The sequence below is a fragment of the Coccomyxa subellipsoidea genome, assembly GCF_000258705.1.
Source record: "Coccomyxa subellipsoidea C-169, whole genome shotgun sequence".
Classification (NCBI taxonomy): Eukaryota; Viridiplantae; Chlorophyta; class Trebouxiophyceae; family Coccomyxaceae; genus Coccomyxa; species Coccomyxa subellipsoidea.
The window spans coordinates 2,375,676-2,401,560 of record NW_005178041.1 but is presented as its reverse complement, the minus strand read 5'-3'; the positions used below and the strand labels follow the sequence as shown (position 1 = coordinate 2,401,560).

At 55.1% G+C, this 25,885-nt stretch overlaps 7 protein-coding genes across 7 annotated transcripts; 4 read left to right on the top strand and 3 right to left on the bottom strand.

Annotated features, from left to right (window-relative positions):
• The first annotated feature begins 906 nt into the window (after positions 1 to 906).
• COCSUDRAFT_52434 (hypothetical protein) lies at positions 907 to 3,141 on the top strand. Its single transcript, XM_005651207.1, has 6 exons — positions 907 to 1,108; positions 1,189 to 1,293; positions 1,428 to 1,595; positions 1,675 to 1,798; positions 2,110 to 2,242; positions 2,475 to 3,141. Exons 1-6 carry the CDS (start codon positions 989 to 991, stop codon positions 2,743 to 2,745), a joined length of 921 nt encoding a protein of 306 aa, XP_005651264.1. The 5' UTR covers positions 907 to 988; the 3' UTR covers positions 2,746 to 3,141.
• A 95-nt stretch (positions 3,142 to 3,236) lies between these two features.
• On the bottom strand, positions 3,237 to 4,673 carry COCSUDRAFT_59236 (hypothetical protein; the record flags this gene model as incomplete). The annotated part of the gene is made up of 4 exons (XM_005651206.1): positions 3,237 to 3,280; positions 3,836 to 3,998; positions 4,393 to 4,498; positions 4,570 to 4,673. The coding sequence occupies 4 exons, from the start codon at positions 4,671 to 4,673 to the stop codon at positions 3,237 to 3,239; spliced, it is 417 nt and encodes a 138-aa protein (XP_005651263.1).
• A 635-nt stretch (positions 4,674 to 5,308) lies between these two features.
• On the top strand, positions 5,309 to 14,397 carry COCSUDRAFT_83582 (hypothetical protein; the record flags this gene model as incomplete). Its single annotated transcript, XM_005651510.1, has 21 exons — positions 5,309 to 5,320; positions 6,087 to 6,197; positions 6,279 to 6,470; positions 6,578 to 6,745; positions 6,901 to 6,978; positions 7,141 to 7,322; positions 7,574 to 7,829; positions 8,191 to 8,255; positions 8,367 to 8,600; positions 8,740 to 8,908; positions 9,032 to 9,130; positions 9,426 to 9,662; positions 9,890 to 10,110; positions 10,333 to 10,549; positions 10,671 to 10,778; positions 10,948 to 11,166; positions 11,304 to 11,477; positions 11,699 to 11,877; positions 12,030 to 12,156; positions 12,377 to 14,123; positions 14,315 to 14,397. 21 exons carry the CDS (start codon positions 5,309 to 5,311, stop codon positions 14,395 to 14,397), a joined length of 4,878 nt encoding a protein of 1,625 aa, XP_005651567.1.
• Positions 14,398 to 15,447: 1,050 nt separating this feature from the next.
• Positions 15,448 to 16,976, top strand: COCSUDRAFT_12164 (UDP galactose transporter; the record flags this gene model as incomplete). Its single annotated transcript, XM_005651205.1, has 5 exons — positions 15,448 to 15,569; positions 15,733 to 15,940; positions 16,042 to 16,278; positions 16,403 to 16,552; positions 16,692 to 16,976. 5 exons carry the CDS (start codon positions 15,448 to 15,450, stop codon positions 16,974 to 16,976), a joined length of 1,002 nt encoding a protein of 333 aa, XP_005651262.1.
• Positions 16,977 to 17,569: 593 nt separating this feature from the next.
• COCSUDRAFT_59234 (hypothetical protein) lies at positions 17,570 to 18,103 on the bottom strand (the record flags this gene model as incomplete). The annotated part of the gene is made up of 3 exons (XM_005651204.1): positions 17,570 to 17,716; positions 17,836 to 17,899; positions 18,027 to 18,103. The coding sequence occupies 3 exons, from the start codon at positions 18,101 to 18,103 to the stop codon at positions 17,570 to 17,572; spliced, it is 288 nt and encodes a 95-aa protein (XP_005651261.1).
• A 1,340-nt stretch (positions 18,104 to 19,443) lies between these two features.
• On the top strand, positions 19,444 to 21,294 carry COCSUDRAFT_59233 (hypothetical protein; the record flags this gene model as incomplete). Its single annotated transcript, XM_005651203.1, has 6 exons — positions 19,444 to 19,533; positions 19,692 to 19,828; positions 19,921 to 19,985; positions 20,127 to 20,268; positions 20,464 to 20,888; positions 21,074 to 21,294. 6 exons carry the CDS (start codon positions 19,444 to 19,446, stop codon positions 21,292 to 21,294), a joined length of 1,080 nt encoding a protein of 359 aa, XP_005651260.1.
• Positions 21,295 to 22,009: 715 nt separating this feature from the next.
• COCSUDRAFT_59232 (hypothetical protein) lies at positions 22,010 to 25,173 on the bottom strand (the record flags this gene model as incomplete). Its single annotated transcript, XM_005651202.1, has 4 exons — positions 22,010 to 22,106; positions 22,418 to 22,616; positions 22,928 to 23,079; positions 23,225 to 25,173. The coding sequence occupies 4 exons, from the start codon at positions 25,171 to 25,173 to the stop codon at positions 22,010 to 22,012; spliced, it is 2,397 nt and encodes a 798-aa protein (XP_005651259.1).
• Positions 25,174 to 25,885: the final 712 nt, after the last annotated feature.

The following is a 25,885-nucleotide window of genomic DNA, read 5'->3' as shown; positions in this document are numbered from 1 at the left end:
GTCTGATTCTCCTTCTTTTCCCTTTCCCCCATCATTCATGAAGCCCGCACGGCTGCTCGCACCAACTTGCCCACTTGTAGATGCAGCGGCCGCTTTGGAGGGGCTACTTTGCTGGTCAGGCTGCACCGAGGAGCCATGGTCCTGCCTCTGTTCAAGTTTGCTGCCGTGTTCCAGCTGGTTTCCTGGCTGTGCAGCGTATGCAAGCGCAACAAGCTCATCATCCTCGTCAAAGTCTTCTGTGGCTGGCTCTGACGTGCGCGGCCTCTTCCCTACAAGAGGTATCGAAAGCCTCAGACCACATGCCTTCGAATTATAGGGTCCTGAAGGTCAGACAGGATGAGTGTGGCCTGCAGTCCTGGACGGGAGCGTACAACGATCACCTGGGATGACGTCGGCAATCGCACTTCCGTTGAGGCTTAATTCATTGAGAGGTCGCTTTGAGGTCTTTGCAGGGCCTGCCTTGCGCTCAGGTGTGACTCTTTGTGGCATCTGCTTTGGGGTTGGCGATGCCACAGAGGCATATTGTTGTCCATCGACTTCTTCTTGCTGCTCATCCAAATCGAATTGGAGATCGAGGAAATCGTCGATGTCCATCTTTGTTCCTGTTTTGCTCTCTTTTAATATGTATAGAATAAGATGTCAGCAATTTTCTTTTCAAAAATTATCCTGAGCGCCATCGCCGCGGGAAATATTCGCGATGCGCCTCAGCAACTTCTCCTGTACATGCAATTGCTGCTGGGTACCAGGAAAGTAGCTCCTGCAAGAATTCCAGAGAGTGCTCAGGCCTAGATAGGCTTTATGCTGACGATGACTCACTCTACAGATCAGCAGCCCTCGAATGAAGTGATGAGGAATTGAATAGTTTGGGAGAACAGCCCGCAGAAGAGAACGCAGAAATAAGGTTGAGGAAAATATCAAAGGTGATCTTAGGACACGCAGACGTCGGAGACAGACGAGGACCTGTAAGAGTTGTGTTCAGCATCTCTGAATGGCAAGCCCTGTGAATGGAGCAGAACCCCCCAGAGAGCGCCCGAGGTTGAAGCTGAAGCCTAGAGATGAAGCCGCTGCACAGCGTGCAACGATTGAGAGAGCTGCTAGTGGCAAATCGGTGAGGGCTGCTCAGCAGGACCCCTGAGTCACACTCCTACTCAAGAGAGCCTTTCTGATGCAGTGCAAACTTTCTTGCAGAATCCCTTTGGAGCAGCGAAGCCCAGGGAGTCTATCCTGGCCAATCGTGTGGGCAAGAAGGAGGAGGACATCTTGAAGGAGGAAGTGCTGAAAGAGAAACTTGCCGTAAGTCCTCTCTGACTGATTTGATGGGGCTAAACGAGTCATTTCAGAAATCCCTTTGATCTTTGTCATTCTCAGTATTTAATGATGGAAATTGTTGTTTAAATGATCTGAGGTGACTTGCGACATTTCTGCAGCTTCGCCTGACGCCAGACCAAATCGAAGCCAAAAAAGCACTGGAAGCTGCTGTGGAGGAAGTTAAGCAGGATCTGGAGGTCGAGGATGATGCGACCAAGAAAGAGGCTCTGCAGGTTGAGTTGAAGGATCGCGAAAGCAAGCTTGACGGCCTCATGGAGCAGTTCGAGGTGCGAACGTGTGATTCCGCCAGATCATGCCATGTAGAGTTGTCTCCAAAAAACACCTAGCTGATAATTCCGTTCCCAGAAAATGGCGGTGGACCGTGCCAAGAGCGGGGAAATCGGCGTCAGGCCATCAGAGAGACGCCGCCAAGTCGAGGAAGCTCAGCTTGCAGCCGGAGGATTCGCTGGCGGCCGTCCCGATGGCTACGGTAATTCCTGAAGTCCCTCGCTATCGAAGAGCAATGTTTTTGAACATGCTTGCAGCTTTTCATTCAAGTCGCAAATGCCCATGACACCTTGTTCCAAATCTGACTTCTGTTGTGCTAAATCACTGCTGCCCATCCCATCCCTCACTGCGTGCAACGTTACGTTCGTACAAGCTTGCATGTTTAGTATCTAGTTTTGGATTCCTCAAGCTTGAACTATGATACATCACGTGTTGCAGTGTCCAGAAATTGCTACTGCATCACAACTGGCATCTGACCTTTCTCAGGGAATCAAGGCCGTGGGGGTTTCTCAGGGGGTGGCCGTGGATTTGCTGGCCGCGGAGGGTACGACTATGGCAATGGTGGTCAGCGAGGTGGCCGAGGAGGAGGAGGAGGATTCGGGCGCTATGACTCGTACCAGCAGGCGGAAGGCGGAGGCAGCTACGGGTGAGCCCTGTTTCCCATGCAGTTTCTTATCACTTGGGCTTTATCAAGGGCTCCAGTCTAGCATCTTGAATCAAATTTATGGGGTTAGAGCAGGAAATTTTAGGAAGGCATCGGCATGTACGTTTCTGTGCGGACTTCTTGCAATACTGCGTTGCATTGTCCCATCACATTGAGTTATAATTCGTAGCTGAAGGGGAGGAAAGTATATTTATCTTTGTCTGTCCACACGTAGGAGCACTTACAAGGAGACAGGAAGCTACGACAGCTACGGCCAGGGAGGCTACACACCCGCGCCCAGCTACGGCGACAACAATGGCTACGGCCGTGGCGGCGGCCGTGGCGGCCGTGGCGGTGGCCGCACGGACTCTGCCGGCCTGTACGACCGTTTCGGCGGCGGCTACGGTGCAGCCCCAGCCGAGTTTGGCGCGGCAGGCGCGGGCGGGTTTGACACCGCAGGAGAGGTGGAATACCAGAGCCCCTATGCTCGCCAGGATCGCTTCTAGGGCGCTCCGTGCCAGCGCACTGCCCTGTCGAGAGTGGTTGTGGATCCGCGCCTGCCGCCGTGCCGCCTGTGCGCTGAAGTGACGTTTCCTGTCTTAGCAGTGTTTGCCTGCTCCTCTGTACAATGTGCCGCTGCTTGTATGAGCTCAATGCGCAGCTGGCCGTGAGGAGGAAGCATGTCGTCAATGTTTGCTGCTTCATGTTTATTTTCTGTTTTGCGCTCGGCTGAATACCCTTGTGTGACACGGTTAAATGATCCCCTGTAGATTGGGCATGCATACAGCTCAGGCTGAGCTGTCAAATGTGGATTAAAAACTGCCACATGCGAATGGATCAGTGAAGCAAGCATTAATGTCGCAACTTTTGATTAAAATTGCGGATCCTGTAATGAGACATTGTACTATGACTCGCATTCTGTCTTGGATTGAAACTGCATGGTCATAAGACTGCCTCTCAAAAGGTGATATCAATATCATTCAGTAATTATATAAAGTCACAGTGGGTGCTCTATGGCATATGACCGAGGAGCGCTGAGGTCTGTCAAAATGACATAGTCACCGTACTTGTCCAGACAATCTTCCAAAAATTCACCTCGGCTCACTTCTACTCCGTTCAATGTGGGCACAAATGTCACCACCAACAGACGCAATCCCTCCTTGTAAGCATGCAGGTGCTCAGAAATGCCAAATCCTCCTTCTGAATGAAACTTCCCACACACATGCAGCACTAGCGGCCGGCTCACATTGCTCACATCCCAACTATTAGCGGCTTCAACTGCAGAAGAGGTTGCACTTGATGTCTCCTCTGATAAGTTGATTGCCTGCAAGCCTGTGGCCTCATCGCGCGCTGCTCTTTGCAACAATGCTGCATTTGCTCCGCGCTCTGCCTTCAGAATATGGGCAGATATGGAGTGAGCCATGCTCGCGTCCCACAGTGTCTGAGCATCCATGAAGTTTGTGGAAGCCGTGAAGCCAATGTATGGGCAGCCCCCGCTCGCACTTGAGGTCTCTGCAGTGCTTCTCTCTCTGCACTCGCTGCTCTGCTGATCAGAGTGTGGTGCAGAAAAAGAGCCTGTTGCTCCTGATGGAGCACCTGCTGCCTCACCACTGTCAGCTGGCAAAGGCAAGCCATCATCTTTGGTCTCTTTCTTGCCAGCTGATTTGTCGCTCCCCCCTTCGCCCGCCTGCTGGCTCTTGAAAGCCTGTATCTGCTCTGCTGCTGCCTGCATGGTCTGGTTTGTCTTGTCCAGGTATGCCTGCATGTGAACATCCCCGATCACGCCTGTGCTCAAATGTGATCCTGCTATGTCGGCCTTGTTGTCACGCGTGTATTGCATGAATGTGCCGCCCTCCCAAGGGACGTGCCTGTGATGGCTGCATGTACGGCAGGGGTGGGAGCCACTGTCTGGATGCAGCAGGCAGCTTTTCCAATGACGCTCTGCCGCTTCGTCCAGCCATGCTCACATAACGCCTTGGCGCATTTGCACAGATGACAGCAAGGCCCTCAGCCTTGGCCAATTCAACCAGAGGCCGGTAGTCAGTGTCATAGTTGGGCCATGGCCGGCCATCCTGCAGCAAACACAGCTCCTCAAAGCAACCTCTGAGGGTGTAATCAGTAATGCACACCATTTTTGGTGCTTAGTGGCAAACCTGTTTGAGGTCTCGCTCAGTGATGAGCCCTGAGAGATAATCATCCATGATGCCCTGCACGTCGCGCTCAAACATCTCCAGGCTGAGGGCTACAGGCCGGCCCGTCCTGCGCAAGTGCCCACGGTCAAGAATTGTTCAGTTGTCAATTTGAGCTCTGCGCAAACCTCCCCTACACACCTGCTGCTCTGTTGCTGCGCGCCTCGGAGAAGCTGCAGCTGCAAGAGGTGCGCGATCCTGTCATCGTGTGTCTCGCCCAACAGGACAACATCCACGTCTTCCATGGCATTAACAATGTCGGCCAAGCCGGTCTTGATCCCTGCAGTACATGTATGACACTGCAGTACATGTATGACACTGCAGTACATGTATGACCAGTCTGTTGGCATGCTCTGCACAATCATACAGCTCTGCACAACTACAAGCCTCAGGGAGTGAGGCATACACAGATGCTTACCATCGTGTGTGTATGCTGTATATGTCTTATTCTTGGACCTTGTCCCCACTTGTGATAATTCTTTGTCATCTTGAGTTACGTTCACTTCAGGCAGCACAGGCTCATTGAGAGATGCACGAGGGTAGCATGTATACAACGCTGTAGCAGCAACGGAGGAGGATAGTGCAAAAATGCTGATGTGAGATCTGAGATCTACAACAGACAGACTTCTAGAAATATTGTCACATATCCATCGGCGTGTGTACGATGTCAATCGGGACATTGTCTCAGCCCGCCTTTGTGGCGCGCCAGATCAAGCAAGACTATCTGCATACATTTCGGTGTCAACAATCATAGCCAAATCACCTCGATTTCCAAGCCAACTAAAGAATTCTCTCCAACAGATCGAAGGGATGCGAGTGCTCCTTGGCGAATTCAGCTTAGTTTCGAAGGAAAGGACAACTCCGACACGCCACGTTCACGATGATGGCAGCGGTGAGTAATTCAAGACCTCCCCTGCTTTTGAAAGAAAGCAAGAACAGCTAAGGAGTTGAGATTGTTCACTGAACAATGTTCAGAATGTCTCGTCCATCTCAGTAGGAACATGTTATCAAGCAAAAGTTTAGCATCAAGAGAGGTCACCATAGTCGTTTCATGCTTCGAGAACAGCCACGCCTTCCAGTGTAGCTTTCTTTCTACTCACTTTGTCAGAATGAAGCAGGTCACTGTACAATAGATGGCATCGCTGGAAGGGGCTATCGATGCGGGCATTGCACTGCATGATGTGTCGCAGCAAGGCAGAAGGCGCAATCCTCTGTCACCTATCACAAATCAGAAAGAATGGGTGGCTCCTGGACTTGTCAGCAAAAATGCAGCTGACACCACTGCGCCTTCAACTGTCTCTGAGGAAAGCAACGTCAACGTCTCAACGCCTGGAACTCAATACAGCGCAGAGAATCAGGAGAAGCAAGGCACGTCCACTGCTGTGGCACAGTTCCGTTGCACCTTTTCTTTCCTGATCAATGCACACTGCCGACATCTTTCAATCTGTTTGTATGGCTTGTTTTTTTTACAGAATCAATTAAGCGCAGGTGATCAGAGTGTTTCAGCCCCTGAACCTCCCATCAAGGCTGGGCTTGAGACTGGGGACGTAATCATATTCTTGCACGAGGTGAGACATTTCGATCTTGCATTGATGTTCCAAATGAGGACATACCTGCCGTCAAGGAATAATACTGGGCACCTGGCTGATGATGTACAGGGACAGCCGCTGGTGCCTCACACAGCTGGGGAGGATGGAAGTGGTCACATCCACCTCAAGCTTGGCGACCCTGCAGATACTGCTTCTGCCCACCTGGAAATAATCAACCAGGTCAGTATACTTCACGCAATGTCAGTTCGCATGTGCGACTGTCATACTGGCATTCCCTTGTAACACTGCTGTGTGCTTCAGGATGGGTGGTTGGGGTTCCGGTCAGCCGTGGCAAATGGCAGGCTCCTGCAAGTCCGCCGCAAGGGTTCCTCTCGCATGGTGTTCTTCAGTGGCAACTTTGGCATCTGGGAACAGTGGGAGCTGGTGGAGGGAGGCATCTCTGAGCCCTGGAGCTGTCAGCGCCTGAGCTTCAGAAGCAGGAATCTTCCCCAGGTACACTGGGCAATTGAAGCACTGCAGCATGGCCCATTGGTCTGTTGGATATGCACATTTGTATGGTGATGCACAGAGGCGGGTTCTCACAGTGTGTTTTTGTGCAGTTCATCTTGACCGCGGATGTGCAGCGGATTGGCATTCAGACCATGAGTGCTGTCATGGCCCCAACAATGCCATCAGCAGAGAGTGATCTGTCAGAGCCTGCTGAGCTGCAGAAGATCAACCACCTCATGATCACAGAGTGGAAGCAGTTTGTGGCAAGAGAGAAGAAGGTCAGTTGACATATGCATGCAATCCACGCTCAATGAGGCCAGATTTAGAAGCAAGTTTTCAGGAATGAAACCTCATCAGCACTTGTTGCTTATATAGCTACAGATGTGAGTGGGAGCAGTCCATTTAACTAAGAACATTACATTTGTTACTCCAGATACGGGCTCGCATCGAGGGCAAGGTGAACAAAATGGCGGATGAGAAGACACAGCTGGAGTCATGGACACGCACACAGGTCTGACAATGCTGTGGCTGTACCCAGCTCTGCAGAATCATTGTGCATGCCACTGCGGTAGTGCGGCATGTGAGCCCCATTCCAGCAGGCACATGCATGCAATGGTGGAGACAGATGCACAGGGAGTCATGCAGAAGGTCATCAAGCCTGTTGTGGTGGCAGGTGCAAACCATCCGGCAGGCCATGCGCAATGACATGACCCAGCTGGCCACCATTGCTCAGCAGCAGTCCGCACAGGCAGCGGAGGCGGACACCCGGCTCACCAAGTCCATCCGCTGGGGGGTCCGAGTGCTGCAGCGCTTTGAGGACGCCAACAGCATGCGCACTGTATTCTCCTCTTGGCGGTAAAGTTTGCATCCTCCCATGCTTTTGCATGATCCCCTGCAGTCTTCGCAATATTCATCAGAAATATGCCAGCATCACCTAATATGATAGTGGAAGCGAATGCATCCATCACATGTTCACTTTTTGTATGTTTGTGTCTGCATGCTAAGCACCTAATATGCCGGCCCCAGCCCTGCATGCCATCTCAAAGCATGGTGCATGATAGAAAATGTCGTTTTGCCCCCTCAATACGGAGCTGCGCCCCCTGCAGGAAGGTCGCGCGGCACCAGCGGCACTGCGCGGCGAACGTGGTCCGCCAGCACGCGCGCTCCAACGAGCGCCGCTGCCGCGCCGCGCTGGCCGTCTGGGCGCAGCACATTGCGCACAGCCGCGCCATGCGCGACCGCCTCTGCGCCGCTGTGCACCGCCTCGCGCTGCTCAGGCTCGGCGCCGCCTTTGGCTCCTGGGCGCAAATCGCTGAGGCCCGGCGGCTGCAACGCTCACACCTGGACGGCCTGCTGCAGCGGGTGTGGCTCTATCGGAACGCAAATATCCGCACGGTGGCATTCTCTGCCTCAGGCCACCTCTGGGGCCTGGTCTCATGAGCAAATGACTGCTTCATGCGAGAGCTGCTTGCTTTTTGTGTGTTAACATTCAAAGATCTGCTCCATCTTCTCGCAGGCCGTAGCCAAGGCGCAAAGAATGGCGCTGCATGCTGCCTTCCAAGGATGGACTCAGGCCGCAGCGGCCAGTGCAGAGAGGCGGCGGTTGGCGGATGTGATGGCAGCCCGGCTGCAGCAGCTGCATCTCTGTGCTGTGTTTGTCAGCTGGCAGCAGCAGGCGAGCGAGCTGCAGCAAATCAGGCAGCTCCTTTCGAGGGCTGTGCAGGGGCAGGCACTGCGAGCCATGTCCAAAGCCACGTCTGCTTGGCGTGACGCTGTGCACCAGTCAAGGTACATTTCCAAATGACTATAGGCAGGGCCAACAAGCGCACATCACATGCTCACTTCAATAGCAGTTCTCTAGCCTTGAATGAGGACGTGAAGCCTCATGTTGCCGTGCAGGGAGAGGGATGCGATTGCTGGGGACCTATTTGCGCGGCGGCGGCAGGATGACATGGCGGCCGTGCTGCATGGCTGGGCAGGAGCCGCGGCGGAGGGCAAGCGGCTCCGCGGGCTGCTGACAAAGGCGCTGCACAGGGCCGTCGACCGGCGATGCTTCGCAGCATTACAGGGGTGGCAGGAAGTGACTCTGCAGTCCAGGCGCAGGCGATGGGCGCTCAGGAAGGCTCTGGAGAGGTGAGGCCATAAGCAATCGTACATCTCTTACAGAAGGCTACTTTGCCAGTTGTCAAATGTTCCTGATTGCCAGGTGCCTAATGTGGGTCACTGCGGAAGAGACTTCCTCCGAAGCCATGACTATGAGCAATGCATGCAGGATGGCCTGCAAGCGAACACAGGCAGCCTTTGACGCCTGGCGCAGCCGAGCCGAGCTGACATCGCACTGCAGGCTGCTGGGCCAACAGAGGAACGCGCGATCGGCCAGAGCACTCTTGAGCAGCAGCTTTTGGGCGTGGCAGGATCTGGCAGAGGATCACAAGCATCAGGTGCACCTTGTAAACTCCAGCATTCCATCTGTGACCTGCTTAGTTACATGTCTCCCTTCATGCTCTGGGAGTATTAAGGTAACAATTATAAGAGCTAGTGGTTGTGCTGGTGTGTCGTTGCAGGTTGCTATCTGCCAAGAACGGCAGCGTGAGCGTGTCAAGTCGGGTGCATTGGCAGCGTGGTGCCGGGCTGTGGAGCACCAGAAGCAGAGGGCAGCTCTGGTGCAGGCCTGCGCAGAGGCACGGACCCAGCGGCGCCTTGCTGCGGCACTGGCTGCACTGCAGCATGCCGCAGAGCTCAGCAGGGCGGCAGAGGAGGCCGCCTCCCACTTTGCACAGCAGCGTCGCCAAATGGGGGCAGCACTCCTGGCACTTGGTTAGCTAGATAAATCCTCCTGCTTTTGCCAGCATTAAATACGGATTGTCTGGCTGTCTTTCCAAAATGATGCATGTGGAGGCGTGAAATTCAGTTGAGGGATAAGGTTGCGAGAGTTCAGGTGTGCCTGCAGCCTGGCAGCACTGGCTAGGGAGGGTGGAACAGAGGCATCGCTTGGGCCGGCTGATGGCGCGCTGCGTGGCTCACCGCAGCCGCGCTCTGCTCGCGGCGACCCTCTCCGGCTGGCAGCGTGTCGCGGACGGCCGCCGGGCCTTCCGGGAGCGGCTGACTGCCATGGGGAAGCGCGCCGATGCTGAGCTGGCGCACAGAGCCTTCACAGGCTGGCTCGACGCCCATGCCGCTCAACAGCAGCAGCAGGTGAGGCTCATGCAATGCACTCACATGCTCCCCATTGAGATCTGAGAGCAGTATGTACCTGCCCATCTTGCAACGATGGAGTCACACCAATTTGGAAGGCAGATGCTTGGATGTGCGGGGGACATTAGGGTCCACTTTGTCTGCAGGATTCATGAGTAGAGGGTATCTGTCTGTGTGGCAAAGAAATAAAGTGCGGCTGACTCTGCACTAAGCCTTGTGGTTGGCAGGACGCCATCTGCCGGTCAGTCACGCTGCTGTCGCAGCGCCACCTGGCGGCCGCCTTCCTCGGCTGGAGGGAACGCGCGAGCAAGGCGGGGGCCCTGCGGCGCCAGCTGCAGCGCCTCGTGCACCGCCTGGCCGTCATGCGCGCGAGCGCTGCCCTCCTGGCCTGGCAGCAGGCTGTGCAGGAGCGCACGGCCCTGCAATCTCGCCTGAAGCAGGCTGTCGGGTGCGCCATTACCCCTTCTCGAATGCAACACAGGGGATTACATAGTAAAACAGTATATTGAGTATCCCACTGCGTTTATTCTCTGTGCTAATGTATCAATGCTCTTATCTTGTAAGCCCTGCATACTGTGTGCTTTGCACATGAGCCAATGGAAGTGAGCTTTGCCGTTATTTGGAAGTACCAAGCGCCGCTTTGTTTCATCATGCTGTGTGTGGTCGGCAGGCGCATGGCGGCTTCACAGGCAGCGGCTGTCATGCATGCGTGGCGCTGCAGGGCGGCACATGCACGCGCTGTGCGGCGCAGGTCGCATCGCCTGCAGGCGGCTGTGCGATCCAGGAGGATGGCGCATGCGTTGCGGCAGTGGCGCGCACGTGCCGAGGACATGGGTCATGCATGCGCTCTGGCAGAAGAGGCTGCCCTCCGGTGCACCAGCAGACAGGTGCGACAACGAGGCAGCCGAGCTTCTGTGCATGAAGTTTCAAATTTGTCTGATGTGAGTTTGTGGAAGGAGTGTAATGTTTGTCCTGCAGAATGCAAGAGTTCTGCTTGTGTGCATGCAGGCAAAGGCCATTCTGAGGGATTGGCGGCAAGTTGCTGCAGTCAAGAAGGGGCTGCATGCACAGTCTGCGCATGTTCAGCGGCGTCTCATGTCCCTGCGCGCGTCACAGGTAACACACTTTTCCCCGATTTTTAACCTCGTCTCATGATCTTGTGCTGTTCTGAGCAATCAGTATCATCAAACAGACACCCAGAAAGTGACGGCCTGGCCATGATCCAGAACAGTTTCCCCAATCGTACATATTGAGCTGCCTGTTCATTCATACCTTCTGTTGGCAGGTGTTTGGTGCTTGGGCCACGCATGCTGATGCCAGGCGCACCAGCAGGACCCTCGCCCAGGAGATGCATGCCTGCACACAGCAGAAGTCGTTGGCCAGAGTGCTGCATGCATGGTGCGCGCATGCAGATGACCTCAGCTGGCGCAGATCAGCAGCACTGCAGCAGGGACAGGCCGTCTCCAAGCGCCTCAGTGAACAGAATCAGCTGATGTGCTTTGAGGTGAGTTTAAAGGGCTGTGCTCAATCCCCTGCATATCATTATACTGAGGTTTTGCCCATACTGATGTTTAGCCCAGCAGAGCACTCACAGGTGTTGCTCCACAATCAGTGTGTGAATTCATCTTTGTGTTGCACCAGGCATGGGTGGAGGCCATGGAGCGCCGCAAGGTTGGCAGAATGCGTCTGAGTGCCCTCGCAGCGGAGCTGACACTTTCCATGACTGCCGCCCGCCCCTCTGGGCATGCTCCTGTCACAACTCACTCTGCCGCTCTGCTTCTATCCACATTTGCCTCCTGGCGTGAGTATGGACAGGTGAGAGCCCCACATTTGTGTGTGATGGAGAAGCTGTCTACTTTCTCAAGTCCTGACGACGTTGAAATGCGAATTAGAGGATACCTCAGAAACAATGTTGCAACAATGAGATTTGGCAGGTTCAAGGTACGATCATGCGATGAACCTTGACATCTCAGGCTGATTCTCAGGTGTACTTGGTAGAGGTCCGAGCAGTGAGAACTTGCATGGGGCCTGTGCAGGAGCAGCGCAGGCACAGGGTGATCCTGGCGCGGTGCCTGGACAAGGTGGTGGCTCGACTGCAGTGGAACGCGCTGCAGACGTGGCGCGCCGCCACCGAGGCCGCGCGCGTGCAAGCCGTCACCCTGGCCCGCCACCGCGCGCGCTGCGACCTCGCCTGCCAACGCGCCGCCTTCGCCAAGTAGTCCCCATCCCAGTCCTTGCCCTCACATTATTGCTGGCTTGCCGCTTTCTTCATCTCTAGAGATTTGCAGTTGCAGGAGTGTGCTATGTTCAATTTTACATGCAAGGAGGTGTATAATGGGTGATGACGCATATGATGCATGCGTCCAGGTGGCGGGCGGTGTACGAGGAGCAGCGGGACATCTATGCGAGGCTCAAGGCATGCATCACGCGCCAGCGCATCTCCTTCCGCCTCTTCAAGCAGTGGTACTGGGAGTCCTTCGACGAGGACGTGCAGGTCAGCCTTCTCGCCTGCTGCTCTTGACCAACCATGACCTAATGTTGCTCTTGAGTCAAGAGAGCAACACAACATGCCCCCACAGCATGCCTACACAGCTATACATGCGTGCTCTGTTTAGCTGCTATTCAAACGCTGTTTGTAAGGGAAGCCATGTGGATGAGTTATGAATGTTGCGTGTGCAAACCATGTAGATGAGTTTTGCATGTTGCGTGTGCAGAACACTCTGCGGCACCTGTACGCGACGACAGAGGACTCCATGAACAGCCCGCTGCCCCCGTCGCCCTCAGCCTACTCTCCGTTCCTGGGGCAGCCCAACTGGGCAGCCCTCAACACGCCCAGCAACCTGCAGCCGCGTCTGTCCGGCTCCCTGGACATGGCGGCCCTCGGCAACCCCCTCAGCAGCCTGCGCCGCTCCATCGAGCGCCGCCACAGTGACCGAGAGGCCCGCCGCAGCAGCCCGGCACCCGGCGGCTTCATCGGGCTGGCTCTCGCGCAGTACGCCAGGGACGCCGGCAGCAACAGCAGCACCTCGTCAACGCTGTCCTCTGCAGCCGAGCCCCCAGAATCAGACGCTGCCGGCATGTCGCAGGACGAGGCCGCTGCTGAGGAGGGCACCGGCGCTGCTGTCAGCGACTCGGAGCCTGCGCCTATTGCGGACGTCGACCACATGTCAGAGCTCCTAGACGGCGCTGACAGCTTGCCAGAGGAGGCCCTCAGCATGGAGGAGGCGGCAGGCCAGCAGTCTGACAGGGAACTCGAGAGGGCAGAGGCAGAGGGCTCCATCAGCTTCGCAAATGCGTTCGGTCGCGCAGACGCAAACAATGCTTTTGCAGACGACGCCAGCTGGGGCCAGGACGAGGGCTCTGTCTCGTTCGGCACCAAGCCGGCATGCGCTGCCACACCCGCCGACACGCCGCCCTTCTGCCCGCCGCCAAGCGCTGCTCTCCAGCAGGGCAGCAGTTCTCCACAGGCGGGAGACATGGCGCCCACGCCCGGCCCCAGCAGCACCGGCTCCGTAGGGGCCGGCTCTCGCGGAAGCTTCCTGGTAGCTGCTGCGCAGGGTACGCCGTCCTCCACCCGGCACACCTTCGGCCCGGCGGAGGCCATCCGCAGCATCAGCCTCCTGCCTGGGACAACCCAGCCGCGGCCGGCCGACCAGGGCTCTGTCAGGCCTGTTCCCGGAAGGGTCAGCTTCAGGCAGGCTCACGGACTAATGAACCAGGAGGCCCCTCCCTCCGACACAGCTGTGGGACCATCCGGCAGCCAGCGAGCTGAGGGCACGCACAGCGCCGAGGTGCCGCTCCCGCCGCAGGAGTGGGCCGCTGAAGAGGATGGGGACGTCGTGATCTTCGATGGATTCTCGATCGTGGCCGACGGCAGCCCCGCCCTCAGCGCAGGCCTGCAGCACATCTTCGACGAAGCGCTCGCCCAGGTGGACTCTGCAGGCAGCTCTCCTGCGCTCAGCAGCCTTGATGACGAAGCGCAGACACTCTTGGGCGCACCCAACAGCAAGAAATTGGGCGCAGCAGACCATGGATATGAGAGCGAGCAGAATGCTGGAGATGAGGCAGGGAGCACAGCGTCGCCGGCCAGCTCGCCTTCCCTGTCCTGCTACTCGGAGCTGTCCTCCCCCGGCCGCGCCGACAGCGCGCCGGAGCAGCCTGCGGCCGGCAGCCCGCGCCTGATCGTGCTGGACAACCCACTCAGCGTCTCAGCGCTGCCCGGCGACGACGACAGCGCGGAAGGACCAGGCGAGGCCGAGAGCGCGCCTGCGCCGGTGGCGGCGGCCTCCCCGGAGGCGCTGCTGATGCAGATGGCCAACCCGCGGCGTTCCCTGCAGAGCGCGCTGGCGCTGGCCGCCTCTCTGGGCGCCGGCATTCTGGGCGCCGACCCGCTCAGCCCCTACGACCGCGCCGCACCGGACCAGGGCCACTTCGTGTTCAGCCCCGCGGCAGGCGTTCCCGGTGAGTGGTTGTGAGTCCTCTAATGAGATAGGGTTGTAGGGTGCTAAGTGATGCCAGATATTGATCTTGTGCTCCTGCACGGAAAAATTAGAGTTATGTGATCAGGCCACCTTGATCGTGTTGCTGTCTGATTGCTTGGCATACGTTCAGTGGACTTGAGCACACAGTCACCCAGCTTGTGCTTCTCTCAGGTGCCATGGACTCTACAACATTCTTCAATCCATCCTTTTCTGGGATGGAGGGTGATGCCAGAGATGCCGAAGGAGAAGCTTGAGCCATGCTGAAGCCGATGTAGTGCCCAGCTGATGAAAAGTCCTATGCTTGTTCAGACAATGCTAATTGATACGAATCATTTTCAGGCAAAACAGATTGTCCTTGTATGGGTCAGTCTCTTCATCAAGAATCATCAGTTGAATCATCTGTAGCCACCATGGCCAGCTGGTGAGGCACACTCAGACTGCCTGCCAGCAGCTGCTTCCATTGGCCAATTGGCCCCCCAGGCCTGCCGGCACGCGCCTATTGTGTAAATTTAGATACATGGAGCTGCAGGGCATCATGATCAGCTAGCAGGTCACCAGATGTATCATAATCATCTGCTTGAGGGTGCTCCCTCAGCTGTGGCACTTGGCAAGCTAAGGCCCAGGCTTTGCAGCTGCTAGCGCTATAGCTATGATCATGACATCGTGATGCACCATATGCCAGTGGCCAGCCGCATGATGCATGCGCTGCAGGCGCACTGCAGCTGCTGCCGCCCTGTACAGGGCCTACACGCTATCTTCGTTAAATTTTCAATATCACCTTATATCGGTCAGCCAGATCCAGCCATCTAAAAACAAGATCCGCGATGCAGATTCTTCAGATTGCAGCCAGAAGGTAGCAGCTTCCTCTGGGAAACTATTAGTAATTTTCGGGAGCCAATCAGCTTGCGGCAAACACGAGGCGAGTCCAAGTGAAAGCGAGGGAACTCCTTAGTAACGGATTGTTCTTCGAGCAGCGAAGAACAATAAATCTAAAATATCTACTGGGTGTTCTCCCCTTCAATTGTGAAGGGCAGTCCTTGTTTACTGCCTTGTGTTGATTGCTGGGGCTGTCATCACCAGATCGGTCTTCATTTCAGTGCTGCCTACATCAGTGATGCCCATTTGGATGTAAAGGAAAAGCTGATTTCAATATCAACTTGACTTATATATTGCCCTTTCCGACGTCCTGATAAACACGGTCTTGTTGTGCCGTGCACGCTGGCCAGTCTGTGTCCCAAGAGGAAGCGTGATTATAATGAAATAGGAAAGCAGCAGTGGTGAGAGTCTTCATCAGATCATATAACATGGCTGACTTGAAGACAGTGGGACTCTTACTCTTGTGTGCTGGCGGCATCTATGCCTCCTACTTGACACAAGGGGTGGTCCAGGAGGTCCTGGCAACAAAGAAATTTGGCCCTGATGGAAGGTAAAGGTACCCCATGCACGTCCAGACTAAGTGCCATCCTCCCAATTTCTGTTAGTATAGGATACTTGTTGGTATAGTATATCACCCACCTCGAACACAGCAGTTGATGCGGATGCTTGAACGTGAAGCAGCTGTATCTGAATGCGATTGTGTATGATTGCAGGGCATTCACCCACCTGAAGGCTCTCAATGGCGTGCAAAGCATTGCATGCTTTCTGTGGGCGGCTGCCCTCCTGCTGCTGCCCTTCTCACAGCGGCCCAAGGGCGCAGTGTATGCCCCCTGGACAGCTTACTGGAAGCCGGGCGTGACTAACAGCATAGGGCCGGCACTGGGCAGCGAGGCATTGAAGAACATCAGCTACCCAGCTCAGGTCAGCACCCCGCTTCTACTCCTTTTCTTCCAGTCAGGCAAACAGAATTTGCAGTCCAAGTCAATCCCTCTGGCTGTGGTGAGCTGCCTGTTACTATTCAGGTGTTGGCAAAGTCTTGCAAGATGATCCCAGTGATGCTGATGGGCACGCTCATCGGGGGCAAGTTCTACTCATCGCTGGAATATGGCTGCGCCATCATGATTGCGGCCGGCATCTCTATCTTTGCGCAGCAGTCCTCCTCCAAAGTCATCAGCAAGCTGGTGGCGCCCAACGCGCCCCTGGGCTATGGGCTGTGCAGTCTCAACCTCTTTTTCGACGGCTACACCAATGCCATGCAGGTGTGTGGCCCTCATGCAAGTTGCCTGTACAGTGATGGGGCTCATGGTTTGTAATTGGTGCATGCTGCAGCAGGTCCCTGTGAACGGACAAGTGAGGCAGTGGCTTCATGTGATTGTGCCGCAGGATATTATTCACAAGAAACACAAGGACACCAGCGCGCTCTGGAGCATGTGCTGGATGAACTTCTGGTGCAGTTTATACAATTGCGTCTACCTGTTTGTTGTCACGTCTGCTGGATGGGATCTGCTGACCTTCTGCAGGGCCTTTCCAGAGGTGCTGCTCCAACCTGACACCAGTCCTGTGACAGAGATCGTCTGAAGTACATGCCGCCATGTCCATGCATGCATGCAGCGCATTGTTGCTATATTTGTTGCTGGGTCTCGAAGGCTCAAGAGCCTTGGTGTGTCTGCAGGCTGGGTGGTACATCGCGCTGTTCTGCCTGTGTGGCGCTATTGGCCAACTCTTCATCTTTGGCACAATAAAGAGATTTGGATCCCTGGTCAACACGCTCATCTGCACCACACGGAAATTCTTCAACATTCTTTTGAGCGTGCTTTGGAATGGCAATCCCTTGCTGCCTCAGCAGTGGCTGGCTGTGTTGCTGGTGTTTGCTGGGCTATTGACATCATCCATTGCAAAAAGTGGCAAGAAGAAGGTTGTTGCAGAAGTGAGCAAGGAAGAAAAGAAGGTGCAGTGATAAATTTTAATGTGCGTGTCTGCTTCACAGCAAAGCATGTGCAACATTTCGGTGGTTTTCAGGGACTGTCCTGGAACGGTCGTATTGCAGCCAGAATGATTGGATGTGACACTGATCAGTCATACCCATTGCTTTTGAGTTTTTATCAGCACTTCACACCTCGAATTATGAGCCAAGCATTCAAGCCATGAACTGCAATGCATCTAATTTATTGGCGTATAATTGAGGCAAATAGCACCAGTAATTCACCCAGTACTACCACACGTACTTACAAGCACACTGCAATGTGATACACTGGTAGTACATCTCATTCTGTTAATTGTAATGAATTGGCGGAGAAGAGTAATGGGCTTTAGATTTGTGGCCACAATCAAAGCCACCAGCAAGTGCCACTGCTTCAATGCAAACCTTCCTCAATCATCAAAATTACGCGTCCGGATGACATCTTCAACCCATGAACTACAATGCAGACATTGCAATTGAAGCATGCCATTTTTCAATCTTGGACGCCTGCATATTGTGGGCGCCTGCAATTTGTGATTAGCCCATTGAGGCGACTGACTTGCCGAATGATGGCTTTATGCTACCTGGGCTCAGCTTGATGTTGGCGCAGCGCTCTCAGCTTGCCGCTTGCGGGCCTGGGCCCGCTGCCTGTCTTGATTGTCTTCTTCAATCCGCCTCAGAACAGCCTCCCGCTGCTGCTGTTCCACCTGCTTCTTGTCGGACTTGTCGAGCATCAGCTGCACAGCACCCCAACAACATCAACCATTTGTAGCGAAGCCATGCCCTACGGTGACACACATGGGGTCCACAGAATTGAAGTGGAACAGTCAAGAGCAGGCCGTGTATTTTTGCGCACATTCTCCTTGTGCTCGACCTCGGAAAGTCCTTTCTGCAGCTCCAACGAACACTCTTGCAGCACCCTGCATGCATAGATCACTTTGCTGCACACCCCATTCTGCTGTGCTGACAATTTTCTGACATATTGTCCTCATGCATGCACTATAGCAGGAAGGTGAATAGTACTGAAGTTGGTTGGTGCTTTCTTACTTGAATTGATTGCTGCCGACCGGGTGTTCGAAGACCCAAAACTTCTTCAGGTCCTCGACGACCGTGTGCCAACCCATGAGGGACAACAACTCCAATGCAGCCGGATAACCTGCGATATGGTTTTGGAAAGCAGCAGTAGCACTTCCCACCTGCAATCACAACGGCTCTTGACATCATTGTCTTTGTCCTTGTTTTCGGGTACATCAAGGTAATGATCTGGTGCCAAACAATTAAGACACAACAGCAAAGTTGATGCTATTGAGATAGAGTATAGATTATTTGTAACTAAGCTACCTTTCTGTACTTAGCCTCCTCTGGATGCTGAAGTATGTTGTCTGCACAGCGTTTGAGCAACTCGACGCTCTTCTTCAGGTTGGTGGGTGAGTTATGCTTGTAATCCAAGAGGTTGCTGTGGATCAATCTGGCTGCTTTTATTTTCACAGATGTGAAAGGAGCCGCATCTCCGCTGCTCTGAAGGCGTTCACTGATCAGGGAGCTATACTTTGCCTGCTGCTCTTCCAGTCTCTTTGCGCGCTGCTCATCCATTGCGCAACTCAAGTAAATTAAAGATTCAATGCTTCTTCTTTCTGCGCAATTGCTTTGTTTCCCAATTTAGGTTGTCGTTAATTTCTGCCTGGATTTCTGCCTAGTCCAAGGAAATTGCCACCATTGGCCCCCCCATATTCTGTGGGGGACCCTACTTGGAAGGCCTTTATTTAGCTGTTGATGCATTCTCCGCAGTCAAAGCATTACATCGAAGTATCCTAATCTATTTGCAGAGCAAAAATAAGAACATTCGAACGAGAGGGATTTTCCAGGATATTTTGTTTGTCCACTGGAAAGCTTCCGAGCAGCAGCAGCATCACTGGCAAAATGCTTTTGATCGCAGGACCTTTCGCAGTCTAGGATGGTCGAATTCTCGTCATCAAGAGCGTTGCGGGGTCTTGCAAAGCTCTCAGGCTCCTTTGCAGTATCAGGACTTGCTGCTGGTTGTGTGGCACATGGCAAGACGCATCAGGCTTTCGCATATTACTGGGACCTGCCATACCCTGTGCGACGATCATCTGGAAAGATCGTCACACGTCTGCCCGATGGGATCATCGACGTTGTGAGGCCCTCCCTTTCAATAATATAGTATAGTTGCCATGCCTTGCTGAGAGTCTGGAGCAGATGACTTATCACGGGCCATGCGTATTGCATGTATGTCATTGTATGCATGCAACAACTTGATTTTCTGCCTGCAGAAATATCCTGTTAAGGACCTCTTGAGGAGTCCCTGGGACGCGTTCATACCTGAGTCCCTGGCATGGGCGTTCTGTAAGAGGTAAGCAGACCCTCGCTTCTCCAATGCTTGAAAACAAGAGAGCTCTCGTCATGGCATGTCCCACAGTATGTGCAATAGCTGGTTAATGCTAAGATGTCGCGCAGCTTATGCATATATTCGGCCATCTACCTCCAAGGCTGGCTACAGCGGTTGAACGATGCAGAAGACGAAGCCAGAGAACAGGTACGTATATGAGACTCCCAAATGTAAGGGTGAAAACATCACTATCAGACCACATACACAATTACAGTTTGCAGCAGAAGCAAGAGTAGGCATGCTCACTGAGAGCAATTGAAGACATGGAGTGAGAAGCTGTGCTGATGCTGCGCCTTTGTGAACAGGCGCTTCTGGACGGCATACCTGAAGACGATATTGAGCTGGACGTCCCCTTGCCAGATGTGACCTTTCAGGACGCAAAGCGCATTGTGAACTGCTCTGTCAGGGGCGGCATTCGCGAGGCCTCGACGACTTTCATTCGGTGACTCTCCCATGAACGCTGCCAATACATCGCTTGCTCTCTGTACTGGGCAACCTATGGATGACCTGGACTCCGTATCATTGCTTGCGCAGGCGCAACTTGGAATGGGCGTTTTCTGTCAGGCTGAGCGATCGGATATCTTGGAAGCTTGTGAAAGGTGCCGTTGCACTGTCCACCTCCATGGCAAACCTGCTGTAAACCTGGTTTGCTGGGACTTGCTCAGCTCCAATCCCTGCAAATGTATCTTTTCAATATGGAGTCGAGAGGATCGTGGGCGCAAGTTGGTTTGTGATCGCAGACTTCCCGCCGTCTGCCAAGAGGAAGCTGCAGAAACACAATCCCTTTGTGGCCATGGCGCTGAGTGCGCGCACCACGCTGCGCTCCGGCGTCTTCATGCAGGTCGCCGACTTCATCTTCTGCACCACCATGGATGCCTACAGGTTTGCACCACTCTGTCTCCTAACGCCACACACCAAAATTTCCATGAGCCAAACCCAGGAAGGTTGTGGGCTCTGTTTATTTAACACCTGTTCCCTTGACAGGCATGGTGTAAGAATGTCCTTACTGCAAGTGTGTGTGTGCATTCTAATTTGTTATGCTTGGCAACTCAAAGACACACCATGCTGTCCTGGCAGGCTGCTGGTGGTGCCCTTTCTGCCGGAGAGCTGGCAGCGGTGCCTGGGTCTGCGCCAGTGGGGCTTTCCCCCTGCCCAGCTGCACGAGCCAAACCCACTCAATGCGGCACTGGACGAAGCAGCCGCGGCTGCCCCTGCTCTGGATGCAGATGCAGGGCCCCCCGCTGAGGAAGCAGATGCAGCAGCCCCCGCTGGGAATGTGCTTGCAGGAGCCGCTGCTGAAGATGCAGATGCAGATGACCTTCCCGCTGCTGAGGATGCAGACGCACCAGCGCCTGCTGAGGGCGAGCCTGCTGCGCTGGTAGTGCCAGAGGAGAAGGATGAGGGATCCCCGGCAGAGTGGAGCTGGCGCTTTGGTCTGCTGGCCAAGAAGGTCACCGGTAATGCGGCTCGCTGCTGCGTGAGCCTCGGTGCTGCCTCGCTAGGTGCGGCTCTCTACCCTGACTTGCACAAGCTTACTGTCTTGACTCCTGCTGGAGCTTTGCTGCCCACGAGCTCACATGCTGCTGAGCCTGTGCCGGCCAGCCAGGGGTCGTCCGTTGTGTTGGTGTTTTTCAAGGACTATATGGAAATCGTGCTTGCTGCTCACAGCTGCATACCTGTTGTGCAGGTGCCGGCCTGACAGCCAGTATCTTGCCAAGCACAGTCCTCGCGCTCGCATGCAACGGTGCAGACATGGCGGTCGGAATCTTTGTGACAGGTCCAGACCTCAATGATTGGTATGAGCACAATCAAACGCCCTGGAGGACGTTCGGCCTGGCAGCGTTCTGTGCATCGGTCGCCGTCGCTGTCTTGTTGGAAGGGTCGAGAGGGCGCGCAAAGTATGCTTGAATGCTAGATTGCTCCTGATGTACACCCTGTACTGGGCTAGTGGGTGCATCCGCCACTGGTCCAAATCTAGCAAGCATTACTTCTGAAGTTTTGCTTTGAACGCTTCCTTGTACAATATCCTACGATTTTACAAGTTTTGTGCTGCTTGAAATTGATGCGACTTGCAGCCAGGGCAGTTTACGAGGTAACTTAGTCCCAATATTGTTCAGACAACCTAGGACGCAAAATGCTTCTCATTTGCTAGAGCTAGCAGATATTGACTTGGACGGGCATGTCAAAATACAGCATTACTGTTCCACCATCATATGACATGCAGATGAAGTACAATCAGGTGACTATGATGGCCTAGACCATCCTTCACCTCCTCTTATCGCCACCACAAAATGCACTGAAGTGCACCAAGCTTCTCTGCCAATCGCTGGACAATGCAGCATTAGCAGGCGCGTCTAGATGTACCCAAAGCAGTTGGGGCTCTGACAGTTGCAGGGGATCAGGGACTGCGCAGTTGCAGAACTGCCAGTGTCAGGGGCAGAAAGGCTGTAGTCATATCTGCATGTGCATCAAACCCGCATTCAATTAGCATCGACATGCAGCATCCATATGCAGGACGTGGTTCACTTGCTTTCACCGCATGCAGCCAACGGAAAGAAATTTGCATGAAAGAGAAAGCACACAAATGTTAAGCAGAGCAGTGAGCAGATCCTAGGGGAGGGCCTCACGTAAGCTCCTCTCCAGGGGCCAGCTGCCTGGCTGCAATGAGAAAGATGTGGCGCGCTCCCTTCACATCAATTGCCGTCGCCACGCAGTTCGGGCTGTCACGCAACAACAAATAGCTGATCTCATCAAAGTGACACTCTTCTTCACGATAGAGATTTCTGAGATAGCACACAGAAGAGGCCTCATCATGTCCCTTGCCCGCACCCCATCAGTGATGGACCAGTGATGAGCCATCACACAAATTAGCAAAAGTGCACAGCAGCGCATCAGGGACCTCAAATCAAGAGATCTTAGAGTACTTTCTTCTTCAAGGGAACTCTCTCAGATAGCACACAGACAAAGCCTCATGGTAAATCTTGCCCACACCTCATCACACAAAAAACAGTGGTGCACAGCAGCGCTGCACCTGCAGGAGTGGTTGACAAAGCGAGCGATGTTGCCGGAACTTGTGGTGTCCACAACGTGGTCTGCATCCAGGGCAAACACGTAGCAGGCCACGTCGTTGATGCCCCGCTCAATAGCTGCAGCCTCGCGCATGCTCGCCACCGGCCGCCGCAGCACCTCGCCTACACACTCCATCAGCAGCTCGCCCGCCTCACAGAACTCTGCGCGGCACACGGATTTCCTCAAACTTATCCCAACAGCAGCTCAGCATACCAGTTGCTCTGAAACATTAATTGGTGTTTGCTTCTGGGCTGTCTGACTGGGGCAAGGCGGCAATCTTCTAACCAACCCCCACCCCCCTTGGTTGTGTCTTTGTCACATAATTGGATTACCTACAGTTTGGGACAATTGTGTTCTCTTCTGGTGAACGATGCCTTTGAGACATTGCTCTTCCTGGGTGCATGATCTCTGATGCACTAGAAGTAGATAGCGCATGATTAAAATGCTTGCAGGAGAAGTGTGCGGTTCGCACCCAGGGTGAATACGCCGAGGCCGCTGATGTCAGAGCGGCGGATGTTGAAGCGGCCCATCTTCTTCTTGGCTGCGATCACGGCCGCATGCGCGTTGAGCGACCGCCTGCCAATGATCACCAGCCCGGACTGCTGCTTCTTCACTGTCTTCCGCCTACTTTCAGACCCCATGCAGCAATGAGCAATGTGACAGAAGAAAGGTCCAGGAAAACTCTGCTGAAGGCCACCATGTGTACTAGAGGAAAACAGGCAAGCGATCCCGGGCGCAAGAGCAGGGTGAAGCTTGCCTGTTAGGGGACTGGCACGGCGCAGCTCTGCTTGCAGGCGCGGGCTTGCGCTCTTTTGGCAGGCCCCGTTTCCAGCGCTGCACATCCTGGAACGTGGCCACGCGTGAGCATGGCAGGCTGGGCTGCGCGGGCGCCTTGCTGGGCCGGCCGACGCGCCGGCTCTTCGCCGCCCTGCGCATTGGCGGCCGCCGCGCCTCTGAGTCCGTCTCTGTGTCGCCGCCGGTGGAGAAGTCGGGCTCCTCGAAGAATCCCACTGGCGCACGCACCGCCCTCCTTGGCCGCCCACCACCGCGCCTGGTGGCGGCCGCCCCGCCGTGTTCATTGCTTTCCTGCTCATGACTGCCGGCCCTGGTGCCGCGCGGTGCGTGGTGACCGGCACTGTCCGGGTGCCAGTCGAGTAAGCCCTCCTCCTCGATCACTGCCTCCAGAGCGGCCTCCCACGCCGACTTGCGCCGCGGCTGCGACACGCTGGCAAAGGCAGAGCTGCTGCCGGAGGGTGCTCCATTGTTTGCCGCATGCCGCGCGTCGGCAAAGGCGGACCCGCCGGCGCCCGGCGTGCCGAGAGGGAAGGCCGTGGCGTGCCTGTCCGGGCTGGACATGGCTGCGGTCAGGCGCTCCTGGAACTTCTGGGTCACGGATGGGGCCGTCAGCAGCGAGGGCGGCCGCAGCAGCCCCAGGTTGCGCGCCAGGTTGACGCGCGGCTGCGGCCGCAGCGGCAGATCCGTCTCCGGCAGCACTTCGTCGCAGGCCAGCAGCTGCAGGCGCTCTGCAGCTTCCAAGCCCTCATCCATCCAGCTCGGGTGCATCAACCCTGGCTCGTCCGCGCTCGTATCTTGCTGCTGCTGGATTGCCGATGGCTGCGGCTGCACGTGTGCAGCGAGTGCCTTTAAGCTGCCTGCCTTGGGTGCCGGTGCTGCCACCGAACTCGGGCCCTGTCTTGGTGCGCCAGGCCTAGCCGGCACCTTGACGCGCATGGCCGTGCTGGTGGCGGCCTGTGAGCGCGGCGGGATCTTGAGCAGGGGCAGGCGCAGCTGCGCAGCCTGGCTCAAAGGCATACCTGGTGCTGATGCTGGTGGTGGCAGCTGCTGCTGCTGCATGGGAGGCGCCGGGTGCTGTGCGTTGTTTGGCGGCTGCTGAGGCCTCGGCACAAAGCCATGTTGCTGGGGCTGTCTGGGCAGCTTGTGTGGCCCTGCTGCAGCTTGCCCGTTCGCCGACTTTGTGGCTCCATCTGGTACCGCCGGCACTCTGGCCTTCTTGGCTGCTGATGCGCTGGGTTTTGGGGCAGTCCGCCGTGCGCTGATCTTGCCGTCTCCAAAGGACCACATCCTGACGTGGTGCCACTGCTTGGATGACAAGCTCGGCTTTGCTGCTGCCGATCCCAGCGGGGCCTTAAGCGACCATCCCAGTCCGTGTATGGCTCCGGCCTGTGCTGGCTGCGACACGGCCTTAGATGCAGCTGCAGGTGCAGCATCAGCCGCAGACGCAGGTGGAGCATCAGCCGCAGGAGCATCAGCCACAGCATGAGACTGTTCCGGCTTGCTGGTGGCTTTCTGGGGTGCCTCCTTGGGAGAGTGGGCGGGGATGGGTCTCCTGCTGAGCTCCAAGGTGGCATCAAAGTCATCAACCCGGCCTGGGAGGGGCTCTTGCAGACTGGACAGGGAACTCATCTCTGAAGCACCAGAGGGGCTGGCAGCATGTTCTGCAAGCTGACTTCCATCCCTGTGGCGGAGCTCTCCACTCTTTATTGTGCCTGCTGCTGGCTGTGTGCTGTGCGCGGGTGGGACAGGCTGGGGCAATGCTTCTGCTGCGGCTGTATCGAGGAACGGTTCTGGTGCCGAATGCACAGGCACTTCCACTGCTCCATGCTGCTCGTCAGCCTCTGCACTTGGCCGTGTTGGCCCTGGCATGCAGGCCATGCGTGCTCGCATGCTCTTCAGCACGTCAAAGTATTCGCCTCCCATGCTGCTCCTGTTCAATTCGGCATAAGCTGTGCCTCTGATTCTGAGATCAGAACTCCATGACGTTGCACCACCGTGTTCTGGCCCTTCCTGTCCTGAAACACAGAGCAATGCAGCGTCAGAGCTCTGCACTGGATGTTTGAATGTTCGATGTTGCTTCCGCGGTGCTTACAAGACTGTGCGCCGGCAGATAGCTGTTAGTCTCATTCCAGATCACACCCCATGGCCTTAAACTGCTTGCCGACCCGATCAGCCAATGCAGTGCATATTGAAAAATCGTATATGTTCTGGTTTTTCTTCTGCGTTAATACTGTGGTGCCTATCTCGTTGTTGGTCAAATTAGAGCTTCTGCATTTTTCAGAACATCACCTGGGCTTTTGTCAGTGGACAAGCTGCCTTTTGCAGAATTTCTATTTCTGCGCTGAAAGTTATTGACCAGGAACAATTGATTTGATTTTCTAGAGCATCACCATGGCCATCTGAGTCATCAGGGATCTGATATCTTCGTCCAAGGTTCTCAAGGTTGGCCACAGGATGGAACGCCTCTTGATCGAGTCAATCTGCCTTAAATGTCACTTGATGGGAACGGGAAAACATAGTTGCACAGTACGTCTGAAAATATTCAAAATACGCGTCCTGGACGTCATGGGGACGTATTGGCGTTCCAGACGGCCTAGGACGGCTATATTAGTCATACCTTCCCAAAAGGATGACA